The sequence below is a fragment of the Pezoporus occidentalis genome, unplaced genomic scaffold (assembly GCF_034315485.1).
Source record: "Pezoporus occidentalis ecotype Australia unplaced genomic scaffold, CSIRO_AGI_Poc_V1 ctg9, whole genome shotgun sequence".
Taxonomy (NCBI): domain Eukaryota; kingdom Metazoa; phylum Chordata; class Aves; order Psittaciformes; family Psittacidae; genus Pezoporus; species Pezoporus occidentalis.
This window is the reverse complement of record NW_026916262.1, coordinates 516293-541571: the sequence shown is the minus strand read 5'-3', so window position 1 is coordinate 541571 and position 25279 is coordinate 516293. Positions and strand designations below refer to the sequence as shown.

Below are 25279 nucleotides of genomic sequence, written 5' to 3'. Positions count from 1 at the left end.
TTTTGTTTGTTTTTTTTCCTGTAGTATAACTTGGCCCTTTGTTTGAAGGTTTGTTCAATTATCTAAACAAAAATTTTCCTAGCACTGTAAATTCATTTGCATGCTTCTTTCTCTTCAACCTGTGCTTTAAGTCTCAACACATTCAGTTAAAACTAGGAAAATGGAAAAATACTATCTCTCAGTAGGAAAGAATTCTTCCTGGTAATGAGATTATTATGGCTCACAGATTGCCATCATCACACATACTGGTTGCTCCTCCTCTTCAAGTAACCCAGTCCAATCACTGTGCCTCCAACAGAATAATACACCTCTCAAAATGCCTTGGGCTAGGAACATGTTGATGGTGCATTTCTGGTAATATAAATAAAGCACTTCCATTTGTTTTGTGAAATGTCAGCTCAAACTTGGCTGATCCCTTTTCAGATTCAGTCTTAAACTTTTTATGAAAGACAGCAACAAACAGTTCTGCAAACCTAAAAAGGCATTTTTGTCAATCAGAGTATTTGAAAGACAATAATCTCTCCCCTCTCTACTAGCAAAACAAGTCATGTTATATTTGGAAAAATCTCTGTTGTTAAAAGGCATTATTTGAAAATTCAAGATTATTTTTTCAAATTTTCACTCTAATTTTTCATTTTGAAATTTAGCTCTATTTCATTTAAGAGGGGGAAAAAAAACCCAAACAAACCAGACAAGAATGAAAAGCTTTAGTCTGAATCACTGGAGATTTTTCCTGTTTTGAAAATCACCACCCAAAAAAACCTTTCCCATCCAACCATGAAATAAAAACTATCAAGTATTCACAAGAAATTGACTTACTTCTCTATCCTACTCCCATCCACAGCAATTTTATATGACAAAGGCATTTGAAAAAGAACTGAGAAAGAAAAGCAAACACCTTAGCTGCTGAAATCAATAAAATGCTCTGAAGACTTTAAAGAAATTAATTACCCATTGCTTGGACATTTTAAACTAAAATGATCATGACAACAATTAATGTGCAAGAAGGATCAAATCTACAGTGAAAACGATTTGAAAAACAGACACAGAGTTCCTGATCACATTTAAGTTTTTTGATGCCCTACTGCTTCACGCAGCAGAGCTGCAGTGAATGCTCACAAGAATTTACTAGGATATGCACATTTCTTACTCGCTCTTTCTTCCACTTATCTCCTTCTATCACACTGCCCAGTCCAATTCATCTCAAAATTTCTCTGGAGTTTTTTTTTCTTCTGAACAGCTTTATTGAACAACAGCAATATATTATGTGTCCCTTCCTGATGTTTATTCCCTTTCACCCATTTCCATGAGGTATAAAATAATCCTTTATATTTGCTCTAAATCTGGGAAAATGGTTTAACAGATTCTTGTTGGTTTTGGCTGAAGACATTATTAACTGCTAGATGTCTTCTTCCTGCTAAAGGAAAGAGTTTCCCACATGGATCAATGTAGAAGGTTTATCCAAGATTAAAAGTCTAAATTTGAAGACATAGCGTTGTGTTGTCCACTACATTCCAAAAGACCCCAAAAAGGCAGAGCTGCTTAGGACTTTTACAAAACAAACACTTAAAATATTCTATGAAATCACTGTAGAGAGACCAGAATTATTTAAAAAGGATTATTTATTAAACATATTTCTTTACAAAGTACAATCAATGGTTTGCATTAATTTTGGCATTTTGGTATTTGCCTGTATGTACACAAAAGCTTATAACAGAAAATGTGTCTTGATTTTACACATGGGACACAATACTGAGTTACCTTCATATTTTGATTTCTACCAACATAAATGGTTGATAATAACTTTCAGCTTAACTGCTGTTTTTCTAAACTGAAGATGAAGCGACATTTCTGCAGAGTGTCAGTATTTATCAATGTACTCAATAATGACAAAGTAGAAATGAATAATCCTTCAGGAAGTTTCCACTGAGCATAAGTGGAACATGACATTTTTGGCAGGTTACTGGATTATCCTTATGATCCTAAAAATCTTTTTTTTTTTGCAGTTATAAGATAGAAGAATTGAGGAGCTAGGTAAGTTTAATAATACCCTATTAGCAGCAGTTGATAGTAAATGCAACATAAGGTTTGTTTTGTCTGTCATACAAGTACGTGTCCTAGCAGACACTACTGTATTGTTCTCTACTTGAACAAAAGTATCTGCATGTATTGTATGTCTTTGGAAAAACAAAACAAAAATAAAGAGACAAAAAGCCGTTTATTGTCTTGAGTGACTATTGCCATCAGCTAATATGAATGCATTGCTAAAATTAGTGAAGACAGGAAAATGCTGTAAGGTAAATATATACAGAGTTAAAATACATTTCTTATCCACTAGATAGTGATTTTGTGGCACTGTGGTTTTCAGAATATAACGTCTGTTGAGAGCAATGTAATTTTCAGTGCAAGCTAAAGCAAAAATACCTGCCCACTGTCATAAACATGACAAACAAATCTGGAATGTTCAAAGTAAGTTTGTCTTCCACTTCTCCACTCTTGAGGCACCTTTAAGACATGGCACTTACTGTAAACCATCTAAAAATCAAGAAAACCAGACACAATAAGCCTGAATTTTCCAAACAACTTTAAAAATCACTGCCAGAGTCACTTGCATACGTAAACGATGCCTGTGTAAGGCTTGCCAGCAAAGCATCTTTCCTGAGAACGGAGCTGGGACACTCTCTCTGTATCATAAGTGTGCGTGCTCAGAGCTGTGATCGCTGTCATGGCTGTCGTCGTTCGCTAGTGAGTCCCCTGTGTGCTGGAGACCAGCTGCGCCAATGCCAGAGAGCTCAGAGGGGAGCAATGTGCCCTTTTTCACATTCACCAGTTCCTTCTCCCGGGCTGCTGCCCCTTGCTGGCCCCCTTTTACCCGCTTCCACTTCATTCGTCTGTTCTGGAACCAAACTTTAACCTTTGCAGAAGACAAAACAAGAAAATAAAGATGGGGTCATTGAAGGTAACAATGATCTTTATAGCAGTAGCACAGCACTGGGCTATATTGTTTTGGGTTTTTTTCCTTTCTGTCTGTATGGTAAAAAGCTTATCAACCCTTCCCTGAAGAGCAGGCACTCCAGTTTTGGATAGGATGTGAACACTGGGGATATGAGGATAAGAACAGCAAAGGAGGAAAAGGGGTACTGCAAGAAGGCAGCGGGGCTATCTGCAGCAGACAGCTCCCAGGAAGATCTCAGAGCCCTTTAGAAAGCATTAAAAAAAAATCACATATTCTTGAAAAATGTATTAATGACATTTCATAGTTAGAGAAATAGACAGAAAAGGGTTTCCATGAAGGAACTGTGCAGAAACCCCTACATTTCATGTAATAAGAGAGCCCCATGTGGTGGCAGGGACAGATACTGCTGCCCCTTGCGCTTACAGTGCTTGTAATTAACCTTCAGAGGAGGATAGTTACTTCAGAAACTAATGTGAACTGAAAAGTTTGCATTCCTTTCTGCCTGTTTATTCCTGTAAACTTTGTGGTAAGTTTCAGATGGAGCACTTCAAAAGCTCTTTTTTATTTATTTACTTGCTGAAGTATGTGAAGAACATTTCTTACTATCAGAACATAGAACTTCCCTGTCTATTTCACAAATGTATTTAAGTGATTCTAGTTGAGTCTATCCTCAATTCTGGTCCATTTAGCCATAGACCCTAGTCAAATTTTTCATACAAATAAACACCCTTAAAGCCATAGGGCAAAGCATTTATGATTTTTAGTCAAAATCAGCAAATAATTTTAGATGAGAATGGAAAAGAGATTCACAGCATGAAAGATTAAAAATGTATCTGTATTTAAGTCACATTAAACCCCAAGATTTTACTCCAGCTGAAACTCATTTTCCCTTCTCCCCTTCTCTGTATAGAAATATGGGGGGGGGGGGGAGTAAACCTTAATTATTTGCACAGTTCTAAAGAACCAGCACTTCAAAACACAAGGACTTTTTTTCCAAGAGCCAAAAGAAAAGTAAACAAAAAAAGAAAATATGTGTATAGCATCTGTCAAATATATTAAACCAGAACAAAGGCTGATTTCAATTCAACTTAAAATATTGTCACTGAAAACAGTATTAATAGGAGATTGTGAGGTTTGAGCCGCTTAATGTTGCTAAAATATCTCGTGTGTGTGTGCCTGTGCAGCTTTTCACATGGAGGTTCCACAGAAAAATAAACAATGTCTGCAGCTTTTCACTTGGAAAGAAAGCAAGAAGGCTTGCAATGTTGGTGTATCCTCTGCTGCATTTAGCAGAATGTGTTTCAGAGTTTTAAAAGAAACAGCAAGGAGCAGGCACAGCAGGACATATTGTACAACATGAGTAATAGAGCCACAAAAATGCTGTTTTGCTGAATCTGTCTTACACATCCAGGAAACATCACAGTGTTTAACCTTTACTATCACTTTGAATTTTGCATTAAAATTTTACTACATTTGAACTGATAGTTAATGTCACTTGTCTGTATGTACGTATGTGAGAAGCGAGGTATATTTAGGTTTTTATACTCTATATGCCTGTTAAAGCCAACGTGAGCTGTTAAAGTCAATCACTTGGGACCAGAACAAAATGATTCCAGGTTAGTTAACAGCCTCAAAGCACAGCACATCCTTTCCTTTAGTCAACTCATCAGAGCCAAAGAATTTGGCTTGTAAAGTGAAATGAGTGTAAAGGGGAAGGTATTTATTTACTGGCTGCTGTGATGCTGGGAATTATTATACTCAGGTCACGTATCAGAGGTGATCATGGAAAGAGTGTCTTCAAAAGGGCACAGCATTAGTACAGCACTGGCAGCTTTCTGGGGCAAGTTAAGATGTCATTTTGTTTATTTTTGGTTTTTTAGACAGTGAAGTTTCTCTTGCAGAAAACACTAGTGTACTAGTGCCAGACTGCAGTAGGTGCAACTGCAGCCATAATCTAAATACAAAAATAATACGTTTTGGATTCCATATACTTTGAATTAACCCCAGTACCACAGAATATTATCACTCTCCTTCTGAAATAAGAGCTAAGGTAATTTTATTTGTTATGAAGAAATTACAGGACTGGACTGATATTTAAAAGATATAAGTAATTCTCCAGCTGTTTTTATGTCCTTGAACATTCACAGAGTAAGTCATAGCTTTGAAAGCCTAAAACAAAACAATAATGTGTGCAAAAATTGTCAAGAAAAGTGACTACTATGTATTTGAAGGAAAAAATTGCAATCCACACCCTGGATTCAACCTACTTTGACTTACTGGAACAGGAGAGATCCAGGCAAACCACCTTCGGGGTGCACCTATTTCATTTTTGTATACCTGTGAAACTGAAGTTAGTACTTCTACAGTCTTCTGGCTGGGACAGACATGAGCAGGATGACAACTGCCTGGCTGCTGATACAGGCGCTCACTTCTGTCCTTCTCTCACAGACAGCTAAACTCTCATGCCTGCTAGCCTGACTTTTTTTTTTTTTGACCATTTTCTACTTCAGTTTATAAATTGTTCTTTTTTTGTTTTCCATTTTTTCTTACAAAATTTTGTTGCTGATGCTTTTCGTAATTCAGATCACTTCACAAAACCGCAGTCGAGGGCAGTCTGTCTCCTTAAACATTAAAACCAGCAGAACTGATAGGCACCAGCTTCCAGGTAATGAGTAACTAAGGTCAAGCTGGGGTATACCTCTTCATTCAGATCACCTACCCTCAGACTAGCTCATCCAACCATACCCTGAAATGCCTCCACCAGGGATGAGTCTAGGTCAGTGTCTGTATATTAGCTGATATAAATCAATTAAAAGATGATGATTTCCCTTTTCAAGAATAAATGCAAGACACATTTATAAATTCCTCAGAGGATCAGCATGCAATGCTGCGTCTGCACGTGGCAGAAACATGGCATTTAAGGAAAACAGGGCTGAAAGGACACCAGCTGCCTTTGCGTGCACTCTCTTGAGTGTAGAAGGAAGTCAGTAATCCTGACACTCCCACAGGAGAATATATATCTACTACTGACTAGCATATAGCCTGTGAGGCTTTGCATACAGAGAAAATGGCAGTAATTTAAAAAAGAAAAAGGTTAACAAAAAAGCTTTAGTTTTTTTTTTCTTAATTAGTTCTATTAATCTGTATCTGATTTAGAGAATATAAAACAAGAAACTATTTGGTATGTCAAAGTTTATTTGCAAAATCTAGAAGTTCGCTATAGTGGAGTTTATATTTGAAAATATTTTATTTTTATACCTTTTGCTGCATTAATGTACTGCAGGACTCTTAGATGAGGCAATATTAGGTATTTTCTATAGATTTCTTTATATCCTCCATTATAAAGTACTGAAATCCACTTTTGACCTGGTCCAAAGTACACTAATGTCAATGTGAGTTTTTCCATAGAGTTCAATGGACTCTAAATGAAGACTTTAATGCTCATGTGCTAATAATATGAGACAGGTACTTCACTTGTTATTTCCTCTAGAGATCAAATTCAGATATTGGAATTCTGAACTTCCTTTAGAACTGAAGAGTCAATTATGGAGGGTATAGTTGTTACTGATAATGTGATCCATCTACATTTTAATAATGGGAAGGAAGTGAAGCAAACTTTGTGTGAAGTGCTTCAGAGTGTCAATTTATCTGAATTCATGCAAAACTGCTTTCCAAATCCACAACTCAACTGAAACTTAAAGGTGCTGCACAAAGCTTGCAGCAGTACAAAACAACTTCAGAAACAAAAATGAGAGAGTAGAAAGAAAAAGAGAAAATGAAAGAAAGGGCAAAAGAGCAAAAGTGAAAAGATAGAACAACTGAAAGAAAAACAAAAAGGAAATATAAAGGAGAAAAAGCCTTTACTGAACTGAACTTGAAAAACTCTAGAACTTTTTTCCAATGAAAGAACCAGCTTGTGCCATTTTTTACAGCTTTGGCAAAAATGGTATCTTTTTCAAGTAAAGATCTACTGTGACAAACTTGATATTGATGAACCTTTTTATGCTGCTTTTCAAGTCTAAGTTGGCTCCAACAGGAGCTGAGTGTGCTCACCACCTCCCAGAATCAGGTCCTGATTGCCTATTATTTATTAAAATGCACTCCCTTTTCTCCACCCTCTGAATAGCACAACTTAACTATAGAGCAAGCATCTGTACGTAAGGAAAACAAAGGAAGTGGAGGGAAATGAACTATATTAAAGATGATGGTAGCACTAACAGCTGTTTCTAAATCAGCACTTATGAACCAGTCTATTGTGCACATCTGCTTTCTGGCATGAAAGCACGGTTCCTTTTCCCTTAGTCAACAAGTTGTTTAGCATCTGCATCTCCACATCTGATGATTAGACTGTTACTTAAGATACGAGTAAATGATTTCACATTGCACATCTCCTGATGTACAAGATAAATGTTTTTGCTGTGACCAATTTATTTTAAGGTCTACTCTATAGGAATCATGGGAAAAGATTTAAAACAAGGAGGCTGACGTTCTTAGTGCCTACAATACTGAAGTCATCATTATATACTTATGAGATATAGGTCCTTAGTAGACTTAAGGGCCACATTATGTTCTGTCTTGCATTATATATCTTTAATACAACTTCATGATGCGGACATCGACATATCATTTTGGTTCCAAATGAGGGCATCACCTGATTCAGTACTCTCTCCAGCAGAGCATTTCGGTCACATTCACTTTGAGAATAATTGACTTCTACCCTGCTGTGTAGAGTACAGATACTTCCTTTTGACATGTGACTTTAGCATTCTGTACTTACAGAGAAAAGCTAAACAGATACCTTCTATAATTGATGATTAATTTTTAATAAAGACATCTTGTCTGAAAAATCAGAGCATGAATGACTATAGACTACCTTAATTGCACTGTCTGCCGTCTGTCTTCTTTTAAGAAAAAAAAGACATTTCTCTTTTAAAAAAGCTCTTTTCTGAAATGAAAAAGTCATTCCTAAAATTTGGTTTTCTATTCCAGGTTTCTGTGGCATGAGCCCCAAATGAGAGTAAAATTTGAGGTCTTCCACCTCACGAAACTTAAAAATTAGAAGCAAGAGCATTGTGCCAGTTGAAACTGATATTTTGCTATAAGAGATGCATATTTCTGAGTCTTTGAAGTTAGTACCCCGAATTCCATGTTTTATTATACCTAAATGATGTGTCAGGAAGAGCACATCACCAAGCCTTTTAAGCATTCTGCGCCTGGTCAGCCATTTTCAATTTTATTTACTTTTTTTATAATCTGTCAATTTACTTTCCTCTAATGCAGACAAACGTGTGGATAACAGAAATTAACCCTGACTTTTCAAAATAAAAAATAAAATAAAATTAAAAGTTTACTTCTCAACTTTTTTTGGCTCTAAAAACAGTGCTGTTATTTTTGGATACAACACTTAATGCTGCCAAGTTTAAAAGAAAGTCAAACTTCTGAACTCTACAGAAATCACTGCTGTTACACAGCTGAAACTTACCTTTTTTCCAATATAGAGGTATTATTTTTATGATAGTTTATTCAACATACTTATAAAAGCAAATACAGATGTAAAACCAGAAAAGGTTTTGTTTTTTTTTCTTATTCTAGGTTATGACTAAATATAGGTGTCAGAAGAGTCAAATCTATTCATTTAAAATATCTACAGAAATGGCAGTCAGAGTTATCAGTTCACTTCATTAACTAAAGGTAACAGAAGATTTTAAATAGTTCAGCTGGGTTTCAGTCATGCTGGGTACATAAGAGAGAAATTAAGGTAGTTTTATTCAATTAAACTTAACTTTCTTCCCTATATGATTTAAAGGAATTCCAATTTCTATCAAATAAAAAGAACAACAACAACAAAAAAAACTTAAAAATCTTAAATTTCTTCTGAGCTTAAAACCAGTTTAAAGACATCAGTTTAAACCAGTTTAAAGAGTATTAAATGTTTTCTTATTAAATGTCTTCTTAGTTACTACAAGATAGTACTAAAATACATCAATTGTAGAAAATTAACTTTACTTTGGAAATTAATGGATGGTACCAGAACCTTCTGATTAAAACTATTGAAGTCACCTGCTCACTGATTTAAAGTGAACTGCTCTGTGTTACGTTACAGGACTTTGCGCTGAATGTGCACAAGTACATTGCAGCAGCTGTTGAGAAAAAGGGGAGGTTTTGGCAGGTGCACAAAGGACAGTTGGAGCTTTTGGCACCCAGGAAGGTGTAGGAGTGTGTTCTGGTTTTTTGTTACATAGAAGTCAGCTGAGGTTTGGTTACTGCTTAGGTGATACATTTTCCTTTCTACCTCCCACGTTTAGACAGGGTTGGAATGGACATTATATTTCAGAGAGCAGTGATAGGAGGGTTTTCATTCCAGCTCCAGAAGTCTTTGAGAGTACTCAGTTTACCTCCCTCTACTCCATCCAAAGCACTGTCACCTTTTCCACCAGTGATCTTCAAAATTAATTTCATGATCAAACAGGTAACCCTTCCTATTCAGAACCTCTCTTAAATCAGTTTCAAGGTTAACATACCTTAAGCAGAATGGAACACGCTATTTCAGGTTCTTTCTACCTACTGACTTGTTGTACATAATCTAATTAAATTAAAATTCATCTATTTTTTTTTTTGGCAAGGGGCACAGAAAGGCAACCTGTGGGGCTGCTGCTAGAACTCCATCTACCTTATTCTTCTACAATATATCTTTTTAGAATCTACCTTCATCCAATTCCTTTGCATATATATAAAAATCTACAAAAGAAACACATGGTGGAAACTAATTTGTTGGGAAGATCACCTTTAGCTAAACTCTGCCTCTTATTCGTATAGGCACTTACCTGCATGAATTACATCTAGGGCATTTTATTTCACAAGAAAAAAATTCTAATATGCATCATTCTGCACCGTTTTGCGCAGAGCAGCTGAGGGCGAAAGTTAAAGGATGGTGGGTAATCAGGACTGGCTTTCAGCTAAGTATATTGGTGCTTTTTTTTTCTTTTGCTACTACTTTGGGAAGAAGAAACCAGAAAGATATTCTACATTTCTCAGTGCCCTGCAAATTCTACATGTTTATTTGTAACTCTCCAATATCATTTGTTCTTCTCTGTGGTTCTTAAAGTGACCATACATGACAAACCTAAAAATCTCCTATCTTCTTAAACATGCAACAGAAGAATCTGCATCTTTCTCAACTTGTGTCTAATAAAAGTTAGGGGTAGAGGACAGCAAAGCCTTACTCATTTTGTAAAAGCAGCTGTATGAGCTGCTATTATTTCTGTCTATATCACATATGTTGCTTGGCACAGACAGACTTTTCTTCCCACCCAGAACCTCAGGGGCTTTCTCGTGCAGGTGTAGGGCCCATTGTAAACTAACAGCTTTGAGGATCTTTGCACATGGAACTGCTTGTTTGAATTGAACCAATAGTACAGAAATAAATATGCTGTTTGAAGTTCTGCCATGTACTTTTTTAGAAGAATTACGGTACAAATCAAAATTATGCACAAGTTGTAATTAAGTTTGCCAGGAGTGTTCTTTCCTAAGAAAGAACTGAGCGCAGGAACTCTTACAGCTGGTATTTATATTGCTCAAGACAAATATAAAAGTATTAGTGAGTTTTATTTTATTAAGAGTGCTACTTTAAATAAAACAAATAATCCAAAGGATTTCAAGCCACACAGTCTCATTATTACAGTGTGTATAGAGGGTGCTTAATACATAGAAGCTTGGCATGAGCAGCTGCCTTTCAGAGAAGACGTGACAGCGCAACAAATCAGACCTAGATGGTCAAGCTTGTGCTATCAATTCATTGTTTGATTTTGTTTGAAAGTATACAGGGGAGTAATGTCACCACCTAACCTTAGAAATCTGGTTTCCTAGAGCAGGAAACTAGTCATGCTCTGTGACGCATGGAAAGACATTTACTCTTCCAGAGGTGGTTCAGAACAAACAAATAATTAAGGAACACTGAACTCCCTGGTTTCTCACCCGGGTGACTAAAGGATGCTACTCTTACCTTAGAGGTCAAGTCTGAAAAATGCAGTGGTTAGCTTCACCTGAGTTCTGCAATACTGAAAAGAATTTTAATGACGTCACTGATGATGAAGCATTGTGGAAACTTTTCTGATGGAAAACTTAATTCATTACTTGTATAGTCATAACAATACAGTGCTACAGCGTGGGTTACGGTACTATGCCAACACTGCCCAAATACATTTAAATAACAACACTACTTTCTTCTCTTTCTGTTAGAAAAAGGCATTACAAAGCTTTTTCCTTTGTCACCCATCCTGTGTTGGTACCACATACACAGAAGCCAAACACAGATGCAAAATCAATCTTTATTTTGACAAAATTTTGTTGTCTGTGCAAAATCAATGGCTTCAGGGCTTGTATAAATGATAGGCTTCTGAGTGGGTACTGGAAATTAAAGTTAAGAAGAATCACAGAATCATAGAATAGTTAAGGCTGGAAAGGACCTTAAGATCATCAAATTCGAACTCCCCTGCCATGGGCAGAGACACCTCACACTAATATATAAATAAAAAAGAATTAAACCTTCTCATTGCCATCAGCAGAATTTAATCTGACTAGGTGGGATTTTCTGTTTATGTTGGCAAACAGAAGCATTACATGTTTGGACTGTTTATTCCGGTAACCTTAGCTGGCCTGCAGAACTGCAACATTACTCATTTGATTAGCTCCATGCAAAAAGATCTTGTGAGGTGGAAAGATCTCCTACTCTTTCTATATTTGGCAGGACCAACTCCATAAAAATGTCCATTTTGCCACGCCTCTGATACCCCAGTGCAGCTGCTTCCTATCCTCATCCCACAGCGAGATATTAAAAAGTCTGCATGGAACCTTCTCCAGGTTTATTTGGATGTACAAAAAAGCCAAGAATGCGCTTGTCAAGCTTAGAAATATCTAGGGAGCTAAGACAGTTTTTAGTCTAACTGGCTTTCCAAAATAGGGGCCTGCCAGTTGAAAATTATTCACTGCTGGCTGAACAGGGATTGTGAGTGCACTCTATAGGAGATGGGGCAGGAATTACATATATCTATACTGCTGGAATTCTTACAATACCATAATAGACCCATCCTACCACCAGATGTGCTTATAATGCTGTCAAAGTGCACTCTCAATATCTGGGCAATTGAGGCACTTATTTCATTTCATCCTCCTGTCTTGTAAGTCAGGTTTCCTTTTTAGGGAGTGATAGGAATAATTCCTTCTCCTGATCCATATGTTGTGAGGGTTTTTTTTTCATTACTGTTTTTGTGAAAGGGCCTTCCATGAGTCATTTATGTTTGCTCTGATCTTGTAAGTTGTTTCAAAAGTCAGATGATGCCTGTAGAAAACCTCAACACCCTTATATACATTTTGGATATGGTCAGACATGGTTTTTTCTACAGCTTGTTTAAATACCAGACAGGTAATTATGAAGTGTTAGTTGGTCAGTGCCTCTTCTAAGCTGCAGCGTATGGCTGAAATTATCACTATAGGCAAGAGGTAGATCGAGCTGCCTTAAGATACAAGGCTCTGTGATTTATCTCACATCTTGGGATATAACTGAAAGCTGTAATTTAGGATGACCCAACAATACTTTCCCCAGATTACTTTTGGGTTTTTTTTCCCTTTGAATAATACGATGCTTGTAAATTTTAAAAACCTAGTAAAAACAATTATGCTAAACACTTAATTCCATCAAGGGGTAGGTCTGCTTTCAAACCTATTTTTGAGCAGATGTTAGTTCACCCAACACCCACTGCTGGTTATTGTCGTTGTATTATGTGAAGCAAGTTTCAGTTTTCTGTGTGCTAATTCAATATTTCATGAGAGATCAAGAGAGTGATGATATCGAGGTCATCACTTATATGTTCACTTATTTTAAACAAAAGAACTACTGTTTATGAGGTATCATTCTCTGCAATGCAGTCTTTAGGGGTGAAAACAGTAAAGGAAAGCTGTTCCAAAAATAGCAATTTTCTTAAAAAATGCTACATCACTGGAGAGTAGGTTTTTTTTGGAATTCAAAAAATATATTTTAGTTTGGTCATAATAATTTTAGAGTAAGGATTGTTTTGTTACATCTGCTTAAAATATTTATCAAATATGATCTCCTCTGTTGAAACAGTTAGTAAAAGAAAGTAATAACTATAGTGAGCAAACAAGTGCTGCTATCCCACTCAAGAATAATTTGCAAATGATAGAAAGACAGGTACTTAACATGAGCTCAGCCCCTTAACTGAAAAGGAAAAAAAAAAAAGAAACATTAGTGTTGCACCAGGTTCACCCTGAAGTAATATTTTTTAAGGCAATGAAGAAATACTGATGTACAGCAAGTATGAAAGAAGAGTCAAGCCTTTTAATTTACTGCATTCAGCTTCTGAAGATTGCCATATACCATGGAAACCCACAGACAGTTCCATGCCTAATTACACCCTTTTTCCATCAAAGCAATATATTTGATTTTTAAAAAGAGGCATTTCTAATTGACAACACTGGAAGTGACATCATCACTTGCGCTAGTATGACTCAGAAACTGAAAAATATGTCCAGAATTTCCTCTCCATTTTCTTTGTGTTTTCGATTAACAATGCAGGTTTTATTGCCCCCCCTTTTTTTTTTTTCCTCAGACCATTTTATTGTGGTAAGATACAGAACTGGACTTTATCAAGCTAAAAATCTTAATGCTTTCCTTTGCTAAGTAAGGGTGGCTTTAAGCAGGAAGGAAAGCAGGAAGGAAAGCAGGAAGGAAGGAAGGAAGGAAGGGAGTTATCTCTAGCAGCTCAGCTGTCACTCGGTGATAATCTGGGGAAGCAAAGAATTAGATTACATAATTAGACTAATTATAATTCTATAGAAATTATCACAATTATCAGCAGAATGCTTAGAACTGATATGATGTGACAGCAAGAAAATAGCAAGTGCTCCCATGACTTAAATGAATTCTTTGCACTTGCATAGCATAGGCTGCCTTTTCTTCTCTGGAGACAATATCTGATATTCACCTGACCTTATCAGTATCTTAAATGCTGTTTAACTGGGGTTTTTTAGCATAGTGAACTGTTTCTTCATTTAGTTGTACTAATGTACTACTTCTCTCCTTTGAAGAATAAAGAATTTATCATGGAGAATAGTTAAATTCCAGGCCAAATTCACCATTATTAAACATGGGGATATGTTTTCTGAATTCAGCTGACTGATTCACATCAAATTGACAGGCAGTTATATATCTTTTAATGTATTCTTTCACACTGAGATAGTAACTCATCCGTACTCTCCTTAGCTGTCAAAATAAAGTGTGAAAGTTAATCTAATCGTCTCAGATTACCTTAGTCAGTGGAAATGAAAAATTCTAAATTTTATCAATTGTTTGATACAAAATGGTGTGCTTTACAAATACAACACATTTAAGTAACAGAAAATTACCGCATTGGAACCTGGCAATTTGTTGAAGTAGAACAAGAGAAATCACTGGCTGCTTCTTGACAAGCTGGAAGAGATAGCCATTCTCTAGAAGCCTTCAAAGAAAAAAACTGTTTCATTTGCTTATGTGAGTAAATGTGTGTTCATATGTACAGAAAAGACTAATTTTCACTGAGATGTTTACTTGTAATTGGTGTTAATGTAACACAAGAAAATTGCAAAACTTCTCAAATCTAGAATTCACAAATCACGGTGCTATTTTTATACCTTCCCTTGAATATATCTTCAGATACAGCATCAACTTCTACCACCATCATTCTATGATCTTACTGATTGTATCTAAACCAGTCCCTCAATCTAATAGTGATTCGTGAAGAAAGGATAGCTGTCTATCAGTGGGCAAAAAACTTTCAATTTTTATGATAAAACTGTAGGTAATGTTTCATCAGATTTGGTGTATTTGAGCACAGTATTCTAAACGTCTTTATTAAACACATTTTTTAAATCTGTATGTTGGTGTAATTAGTATTTGAAATGTGATTTTACTACCTATTCAATGGTTAGGGATGAGATCCTGAAACAGTTAAGTACATGCCTAACATGAATATTTCCATTACAAGCCAATGTGACAACATGCATGATGAAACTTGAGCATGTGCAGAAGTGTCTCCCAAACCAGTGTTTGGTGAGCAGGAAACCAATAACAGTGATAAGAAATTCCATCATCTCCTCTGCTTTCACAGCACCGGGTAAGATAAAGTAGTTAAAAATGCCTGTATTCCAGTTTTGCTGGTGTTCCCATTCTTGCTGCCATCTGGAAACAGGATGTTCAGAAACTCTGGACACATGGCAACTGCATATATTTAATAGACTAAACCAAGATGCTCATATTTGTTGCATGCAGGCAAATCAACTGCTTGTGCATGCAGTACTTGGGACCTACCACTTCTTCAGCCACATCAGTGTGGACAGATTAGAAAAGATGTGCACCAGTTAAACAGATATGTTACTCATTCTTTTATCTTCCATCTTTGCCTACTAGATGAAACTAGTCAGTAGCTGGTACATATGAAAATATAAATTGCATAGCAAAGACATAATACCTTTAAAACATTTTGCTATGAACATTCAATCTGATATACAAATATACCTATTAGTAACATAGACAAGTTCTCTACCACTGCTAAATATTGGGCAAGCATTTAAAGTTCATTATTCTGCATTTGTACCTGTCTTTCGGTGAGGTCAAGGTTTACTGCTATCTCATATCGCCTCAGCCTGGTCAAATAGTTATGATGAGCAAATTCTGCTTCTAGCTCTCTGATTTGCTCCTTGGTGAAAGCTGTCCTTTCCTTCCTGGGTTTACTGTTGACCTCTGACTTGTAGTTTCCTTCTTGAGAATCTGAAAAAAAAAAAAAAGAAAGAAAGGAAATTAAAAATGGAATTAATGATAAGTCTACAGCTAAATCGGAAGTGCAGTAAGCCCAAAGGTAACAACGCGCTTAAGTTACATTCTTCAAAATTTCTTTCTCCGAAATGTACCCTTGCTTTCATACCTATGGATCCTTTACTGTAAATCAGGAAAGCAGCAGTAATTCTGACTGATGTGAGCTGCTGCTTTCATTCACAGATGTCAGACTTTAGCTTAAAACCTTGCAGTGTTTCATTTCCTAACAGTTCTCTGTCAAATTTCTGCAGAGCTTCAAATCTTTCCCACTTCTGGCAACTCTCAGTGCATCCAACCAGTACAGGATGTGTATCATTTGATTAGTGTCTTAATGAGTAATACTTCAAGAATCTCTCTCTTATCACTTCACTAGTATTAGTGAAGCTTAAGCCAAAGCACTATTTCAAAGTGCCAAAGCACTTAAATCAAAGCTCTCTTTCAAAGAATACTCTTTAAGGTTTAGTCCAGTTACACTTTCAGGAAAAGGAAACAGACAAAGCATCATAAATTCAGCACACATCAAAAAGAAATCAGTGCGCATATCCCATGTGATAATGGGATCTTCTCTTACTCATGCTGCTGTGCAGGTAGGGATGTTATGCCACAGCTGGTATAAGTACAGAAAATTTTCTACCACTACAGGTCATTACTTAAGGAATACTTTGACCAAAATCAGAGATTTGCTGCAAGTTTCATTACCACCCTCCTGATTCCTTTTACTCTCAGAAATGGGTACATTTGCTCCTGAGACCGACTACTGAACTCAAAGACAGTCACTCCGTTACTGCCAGTGAAGTCTGTTCAGTTAAATGAAAAGACAAGAAATTGCGGGGGGGGGGGATAGGACGAAACAAAAAAAAACCCAAACAAACAAATAAACAAAAAAAAAAACCAAAAAACGCAAAACACCAAAAGAGAGTGGAAAGAAAAAAAAACAACAAAAAAACAAAGAAAGAAAAAAAAAACCCAACAACAAAAAAATCCTACCAAAAATAGACCAGACATTTATAAGTCTGAGTATGATATACCTATCAATCCAAAATTAGCAGGAGATAGTAGGAGTATCATTATTCAAAATCTGGACTCATGAACCATGTTAAAAATGTCACAGATTAATTCACACTTCAGGTGCTGATTTAAATAGAAACCTGGATCAACATCCAAATGAACAGGCTCACAAGAAATCATTCCCTGGGACTCTGTGTCAGATGAATCATCGACATGCCTGAGACTGTCCAACTGGCCAGGGAGTCTGGTTTCAAAACTACAGTCAACTATCTACTTTTATAAAGGTATCAAATGTTTTCACTTTCTGTCAGTCACTCTTTCTTGGGAAGGGAACCTTTATTTTTTTTTAGTGAGAACTGTTGATACTTGACTCAGTGCTATAGTCATTAATTTTAAATGGTTTTAAATAATGTCTTCAAATCACCAAACCTCTCAAATTTTGCTGACATGACACAAAGAACCTTATTTCAAACATGCAGCATACTGCTGGTTGTATGATTGAAGGTATTTACCTTGGTTGGTTTGGGAGCTGCTCAGCCACAACTGGGGTAAGATTATCTCAGGTAGGACCCCATTAGATGGCATACCCATTGACTACAGTGCTGGGCCAAGGTCTATTATCCAGCTCAACATAGAAAACTTTACAGATCAAAATCACCTTAAGTCTAGAATTTCACTTTTTTTTCTTTCATATTAGTTGGCAAAGTAGAGTCACAATGACTTCTCTCCACATTTTTTCATTGTAGGGTCATGGACATTACCTTTCTTCCTTGAAATTTCCTTATCTGCCCTCTCATTATATGGTCCAAATACTGTGTTTATGACCTGAACTTAAATACTTAAACCCCTATATCAGCATTCCAATGAATCACTGAAGAGAGATTAAACATTCTTCTGAGCATTTGGACTTTCTCTTCTTATACCACCATGTTTCATACATTTTTGAAAGCAGGTGGGTGCTGATACTCCTTATCTGCAATGCAACACAGAAAAGTATTTCATGAAAGTCATTGCTAAAGTCCTCTTAACTGTCTTGGTAAACCTGTGCCTGTGTGCGGCCATAAGCCAAGAAGTCTTCCCATGACAGTATTCGCTGTAAGATCCATGGCTCACTGGTTTCCAGGCTAAAGCTTGTGACCTTAAATAAGCATTAGCACCTGCAGATGACAGTGACTCCCTATCAAAAATTAAATACTAGAAAAGAAGACATAAACCAGGAAATGCAATGGAAAGTGGATTCAAGGGTGTAAAGCCTTGACAGCTACTGCTATCATGAATGGTCAAAGAGAAAAATTTCAGGAGTACCCATCCAAGTGTCACCCAGGAAGACACTGATCTCTGTAAGTGACTAAGACTTGTAACACAATTTTTCTGCAAGCAGATGGTTCCATAACGAAAACAGAATTACTGTACAGCCAGTAAGGAGCCAAGTCACTGTTCAGGTTAGTACTCATGGTTCTTAGTTCCCAATTTACGAATGCTGTTAGCATCTAAATTCCAGGTTCCTGGAATACTGATGTAAGGAAAGGGAAATGTAACTGCATGAGTAGCATTTTTCTGCCTTTAAATCAACACTGGATTGTAAGTGCCTGGCAGCCACAGTTTTGTCAGCAGTATGATTTCATCAGCAGACTGACACAATGGAAAAGTTTCAGATTTGTATTTATTTGCTATGAATGTCATCAAATGCATTTTTAATAGTCAAGATACTCTGAAAAAAACCCACATGATATGTCCCAATATTGCTGAAAGCAGAAGTTGAAGAGGTACACAGAAACCTGAAACAGATACACAGAAATCTAACTGCCTCTTAATACTGAGGTCCATGCAACAGAATCAAATCCTAATAAATCCGTTTCAGCAAATATCTGGCCAGCAAGACAATGGTATTCTGCTTGATGCATTTGAGATATTGAAAATTATCTATAAAGAGACCTGGATGCCAGTTAGGTGAACACCAGTTATGAACTATTGCTGTCATCTGACTGTTTCTGCAGCAATGTTGCTCTGGTTCATGTACAGATTGCCTTTTATTTCCTATTGACATCATACTACTTGGAACAGTAATTTTAGAAATTGTGGTTGGTTTAAATTCCAAAGTGGTAAAACTAGGTTTTCTGATTGTTTCTTTTTAAAAGCCTTTATAGAGCCAGGACTGGGAGCTCCCATCTCTTTCTGAACTTAAGGTCTCTATTTGTATCACCTGACTAGCTTTTCTTTGGTAGCAAATGGGTGGGAGACTTGGAAGAGATTTTTGGCAGAATTCATGTAAGCCGACATCTGTTTTGCAGCTGTTGCAACTAAAACAAGAAAAAAGTCCCAACGACCATAGTTTTCTTCTACTGGCTACATCTGATGCCAAATGGTAGGTGTAGAGGCAGAGAACAAAGCCTGGGGGGATCTCAGTTACACTGCTTGCCTCTCAAAAAGGCACATGTAAAATATATACAGATGGTACAAACCACCTGATGAAAAATACAGCAATCTATATTGTCTGTCTTCTGCCTTCTCCCAGACAAATTCTGGCACACTCTCAGAAGATGTAGCCTACATGCAGGTATTAGTACCTTATCAGTCTCTTTTTTGCAAACCTTTGTTCTTTGAATGTCAAATAATGTAGGCAGTTAAACACTGCTTTGAGGGATGCAGGTCATACTTCTTCCTCGGCACAGCTTTTATCAGTTTTCAAAAAGCACCACCTTTATCTCCTGTTAGACAGAAATGCTCATTGGTAACTCATGTAGATGGTAGCATTTGGAAGGGCATTCAAAGCTATAAATGACTGTTCTACAGATCTTTGGAGTCCTAGATTTTCCCTGACTTTAATAGTAGCTCTTTCTATTTTTCTAACAAAAAAAAAAGAGATCATTACTAATTGCACAATTCCCCACCCTCAAAAGTTACTTCTACTTTACTCTAAGGAAAGGATTGCTGTTAATCCAAACATTTGTATTGTCCCACCAGAGTTCCTATTTCCTTCTCTCCACACTGTTGAGAGATGAAGTATAGAAAGCAAACTCAGGATCTAACTCCTATGTGTAGAATACGAAAACTGATCATTTTGGTATTTTTGCTTTTGATGCATGCATGCCTAGGAAAAAAAAGATTGGTCACAGGAGAGGGACAAGAGACTGGTCAGAATAACCGTGATACAAAAATCTGCTAACTGGGTAGGGTCAGAATTACTGACAAAATATACAAGAACCACATGCTATTTTTTCTTGGATTAGGTCAACAGCCAATGTACCTTCATTTCTCAGACAGAAATGAATTTGCAGTTGATACCAGCAATGTAAGATCCCAGACAAAAACTAAAAAAAAAAATAAGCCAGATATTGCTAGTTTTCTGTTGGCAGTTGCAGGTGCTTTTCAGATCCTGACATTCATACTGAGAGTGAGTATTGACAATAACCATGAATGATTCATGACAAAAAGGCCATCAGAATTTCACCACTAGAGATGTTATTCGATGTGCAGATTTTCAACTTTCACTCACATTTTCCAACACTTACTGTAAGAAAGCCCCTACTATGGATGACCTATTTCTAAGTTTATTTCACCATAAAGTTATGGTGAAGTTAAATGTTCTTAATTGCATACCTTCCCATAAATTATGTTCAAATGTTTGCAGAGAACTACTACATGGTTATTTACTTTAAAATAAAGCAATCTATACAAAGTGATTAATGCAAAATGCTTGTTACTTCTGAGTAGTTGAATGTTGTGTAAAAGAGCATTTCATAGAATCACAGAACGGTTTGAACTGGAAAGGACCTTAAGATCATCTAGTTATAAACCCCCTGCCATGGTCAGGGATGCCTCACACTAGACCGTGTTGCTCAAGGCTCTGTCCAGCCTGGACTTGTTCCTCTACATTTGTTTAAATCACTACACGTCAGTAAGACCCAACAATGATATGTGATGCAATGCAAAATAACTTTTTTTTTTTCCTTCAAGATATTAGTAATATGAATTTAAGGAAAAGTACTTCAATACCAGGGCAATAATCTAGAAAAATGTCATTAATCTGAAACACACATATAAAGAAAATAAGCAACTTTGTACTATTACAGCTGCAAAAGGATCTTATGGTGATGACCACTATAATTTTTAATCATCAGAATTACCTGCTAGTATACAGCTGAATTGTCTAACTAGTTGTTTCTGATGCTTTACAGTTAATTATATTTTCTGACAAAATGAAATCTTTCCCTGAGACTTTACACCAGCAAGGAGCTGGCATAAAGGGCTCCATATGGTTATTACTGGTTCACCAGCAACTACATGTGAGAGCAAGATTTACCCAGAAACAGTCACTTTCAAACATTTTTGACATGTAATAGAGAATACGATGAAGTTTTCCTATGACCTTTTTTTCTAAATTTTCAAGTCAAAGTTGCTCAGAATTAATACATAATTAATTACTTACCTTGTGTCCAAAATATTGTCCATTGCTTTTCGGGTTCCTAATTTAAATCATTATTCCCTACTTTTGAGTATAATCTTTGTACCAAAAACTTAGTTAAATCTAGATAGCTATGCTTACCACTCTTATTTGCACCTGTTGAAACTACACAGCCAAAACCTTTAGACTTCATTAATCTGTATTTGTTTCATAATTTTCCTTCACTTTACAGTCATTTAAGTAATATTCTGAAAAGATTTTTCTCAATTAAAAGTATGCTTCCAAATCATCGAACATATTCAAGCTGAGTGCCTTTTTTGAGAATGCCATTAAAAGTATTTCTGGAGGTGTAATTCACTAAATGCATTTAGAGAACCTTTGAAAACTGAAACAAACAGCATTGTCATTTCTGTAATTCACAAGTCTGCATGTGCAAATGGGCAAAGCTGCACAGTAGCATGAATACAATATCAAAATTACATGAATACTTCTTTCATTTTGCATATTGAGTAAATACTTTCTAACCCAGCTGTGACAATTAACAATTTAAAACAGCCTCATATCCACTCCCCCAAAAAGTATGAACTGGCATAGCAAAACCTGTGAATATTCTGAAACAGACTATATACCATCCTAAACCATTAGCTACTCATGGTTGCTGCCAACATTTTGTTATTACTGCGTCTTGAAAGTACAAGTCTAGGAATTAAACTGCAGTATCAGAAACACTGATTCATAATACTGTGATAGCTAATGCTGCAGGTTCTTGAAGATACCTATGCTGGAAAAGATGTGCCTCTACCATATCATCCAATCCGTCTAATGATATAGCATGTACATGTCATTTCTTCTTCAAACCATGGAAATATGGAAGGCAGCATATGAATTACCGTATATAAATAATTACACTAGTTAGTAGATCTTCATGTGGGAGGCACTACTTTCATTACCAAATGTTTGTATAATTACAGCTCATGTTAGGAAAGGAGGTGCAGTTTTTCCTGTAAAGGATCTTTAGCGGCTGTGTTTTAATAGGACTTTACTAGTGGGACTTGTAATTCCCATTTTGACTTCTGGAGATGCATCTTTTACATGCAGCATCAAATAACATACACATCATGATTGTCTGCCTATTTACCAAACCATTTTTATAATTTGCTTCGTTTCATTAAATGAAGGTGAGAGCTGCCAGCACCATCTCCTCTTAGATTAGTGGTGAGTCCTTCTTAGCAAGTATTAACCTACAAAATTAAACCAAAAAAATTTCATGCAGAAATCTCTTGGAACAAAAACATCCAAGTGGAGAAAACAGGAGCTGAGATAGGAGTTTATATAATCTTTCCTTTCTTGAGTCTCACCTCCTAGACATCTCCCACAGAGGCTCTTTCCTAGTGAAGAGTGACCAAATCACTCCAAACACTGTGTGCCTCAGTCATCACCAATGGTCTGATGAAAGCCCTTCCCTGGACATGATCTGTATTGGAACTCCAAGGAGGCATTAGAGCACCCCTTTTGGCTCTACTTTATTGTCTAAAAATACTTAGGAAAATAGATTTTTTCTGCAAAGATGGTACATGAAAGATCTAAAGCACTACAAACTATACAGAAGTGGTTGTTTAAGAAGTGAAAAAAACAGATGACACAGGGAACTTAGATAATCACCTCTCAACAAGACTTATCTCCCTAAAATGATGTGTTCTAGTTCTTCATTTTAACTTTTTGAAGCTCAACCTGCCAAATATACTAAAGCAGCCATATATGCAGTGTCCTGGGACTCAGGTTTAAGAAAAGGCCCTATTTAGTTCATGTCTGAGAAAAAAGAAAGAAAAACCTTGTGGTGGTTTAAACCCAGTCAGGTAATTCGTTCACTCACTTCCCCCCCTTTCTTGCCCTCCCCCTGCTCTCGGAGGGACGGAGAGGAGAATCGAAAAGAATGCAACTCCCACAGGTTGAGATAAGAACAGTTTAGTAACTAAGGTATAACACAGATCACTACTGCTACCACCAATGATAATAATGATAAAGGGAATAACAAGGGAAGAGAATACATCATCTCACCACCAGCCGACCAATAACTCGCCCCCCAGGCCCAACCAAGCTCCGACCGATACCTCCTCCAACCCTGCAGTCCCCCAGCCCTTCCGGCTAACTCCCAGTTACATCCTGGGCATGACGTGCTGTGGTATGGAATACCTCTTTGGTCAGTTTGGGTCAGGTGTCCTGTCTCTGCTTCCTCCTGGCTTCCCCTCCTCCCTGGCAGAGCATGAGGCTCACAAAGTCCTTGGCCAAACCAAAACATCGCTTGTTATCAGCTCTGTTCCCGAGCTGAAAGTCAAAACATTGCACTGCACCAGCTACCAAGAAGGGGAAAAATGACTGCTACTGCTGAACCCAGGACATTATCCACCCCTTATTCCATACCATTCACGTCATGCTCAGATCCCACATTTTCAATATACTCTTATCTTAGTGCATAGACCAGTCCCTATAAAGCTGCTGAGTCCATCTGGTCCATGATGTCAGGCTCCATCTCTTGTAATAGTCTTCCAGAGCAGGAGAGACTGTGTGCAGTGTTCACACTCGTGAATAACCTGGGCAATAGTGTCCATTGCTAAGTCCACCCCTCGATCATGAGTCCATCTCTGTGTTGCATCTCTGCTCTGATGGCCTGAAGTGCATTGGGCCCACCAGGCTCAAAATAATTCACTGTCCCCTTAAGCAGTTTCTGCAGCTTGTTGCTGGGGACTCCATACAGCTGCCTTCCATCTCCGGTGCTTCCAAAGCACTGGAGGGGCCCAGTGGACTAGATAGTTGCCCATACTGTCCCACACACCCTGCCACTCCTGTCTGTCCAGCCTTGGGGAAAACCTCTTGGTCCCCCTATATTGTCGTCTAACCCCAGACAAGACCCAAACCTGACTCTGCTTAACTTTTGAGATCAGACAAAATGGTTGTGGGTAGAACACAGTCTGTGTGTGTGCCAACATGCTGATCCCCATCACAATCAGCAGGCAGGTCCCAAGGACACCCAAAGGCCATTCAAAACCTTCAGAACTCTCAGTGGATGCTGCTGTACTTGTCACTGGGGCTGGTGTAGCTGCTGTACTTGTCACTGGGGCTGGTGTAGCTGCTGTGCTTGCCGGCTCTCCCACCACCAGCTTCTCTTTTCCTGAGTCCAGCTCTTTCTCCTCTGCCTTGCTGGGAAATGCTGCGTGGTCTCCTGCATCCTCCTGGGGCTCGGCGGGCGGCTTCCGGGAAATGCTCTCGGCCGTCTTCTCCCTCTGCTCGGCAGCCGCCTCCTTGCTCTCCTCGACCGCCCCGACCTCCTCCACCGGCAGCCGTCCCCCCGCGGCCTCCGGCCCCGCTCCCGCCGCCGCTTGGTCGCCGGGGCCGCTCTCCCGGGCCGGTTCGGCTGCCGCCGGCTCCCGGGGCCGCTCCCCCTCGGCTCCCCGCAGCCTCACGAAGATGGAGAGTAGGGCGAGGGCCAGGACGGTGAAGAGCAGCCGGACGGCCAGGTACAAGTCCACGGCCACGTCCGTCCCGCCCTGCTTCTGGAGCCCGCCCGTATTACAAGCCATTGCCATAAAGCGCAGTGAGACAAGAACCTTAGCCCAGGCCCCATACTTGATAAACACTAACGCAGCAAATACCGGCTCTACGTAAGTTACAACATTCTGAAGCTGTGAGATCAAGCGAAACAACTCTGAGAGCCAATAAATCAGCATTGTGACGAGTGACTATTAATCCGGTCAGATCTGTTGTTATCTCAACCCTTCGTGCCCCACGTTGGGCGCCAAAAAGAACTGTGGTGGTTTAAACCCAGTCAGGTAATTCGTTCACTCACTTCCCCCCCTTTCTTGCCCTCCCCCTGCTCTCGGAGGGACGGAGAGGAGAATCGAAAAGAATGCAACTCCCACAGGTTGAGATAAGAACAGTTTAGTAACTAAGGTATAACACAGATCACTACTGCTACCACCAATGATAATAATGATAAAGGGAATAACAAGGGAAGAGAATACATCATCTCACCACCAGCCGACCAATA

At 37.9% G+C, this 25279-nt stretch overlaps 1 protein-coding gene across 1 annotated transcript in view; it reads right to left on the bottom strand.

The window, feature by feature from the left end:
• Positions 1 to 1604: 1604 nt before the first annotated feature.
• Positions 1605 to 25279, bottom strand: part of MEOX2 (mesenchyme homeobox 2) — a 56165-nt gene continuing 32490 nt past the window's right edge. The window contains exons 2-3 of the mRNA XM_062604963.1: positions 15604 to 15776; positions 1605 to 2914 (exon numbers count right to left, since the gene is read on the bottom strand). Coding sequence (XP_062460947.1) covers positions 2690 to 2914; positions 15604 to 15776 — 398 coding nt within the window. The 3' untranslated portion in view covers positions 1605 to 2689. The remainder of the gene's footprint in view (positions 2915 to 15603; positions 15777 to 25279) is intronic.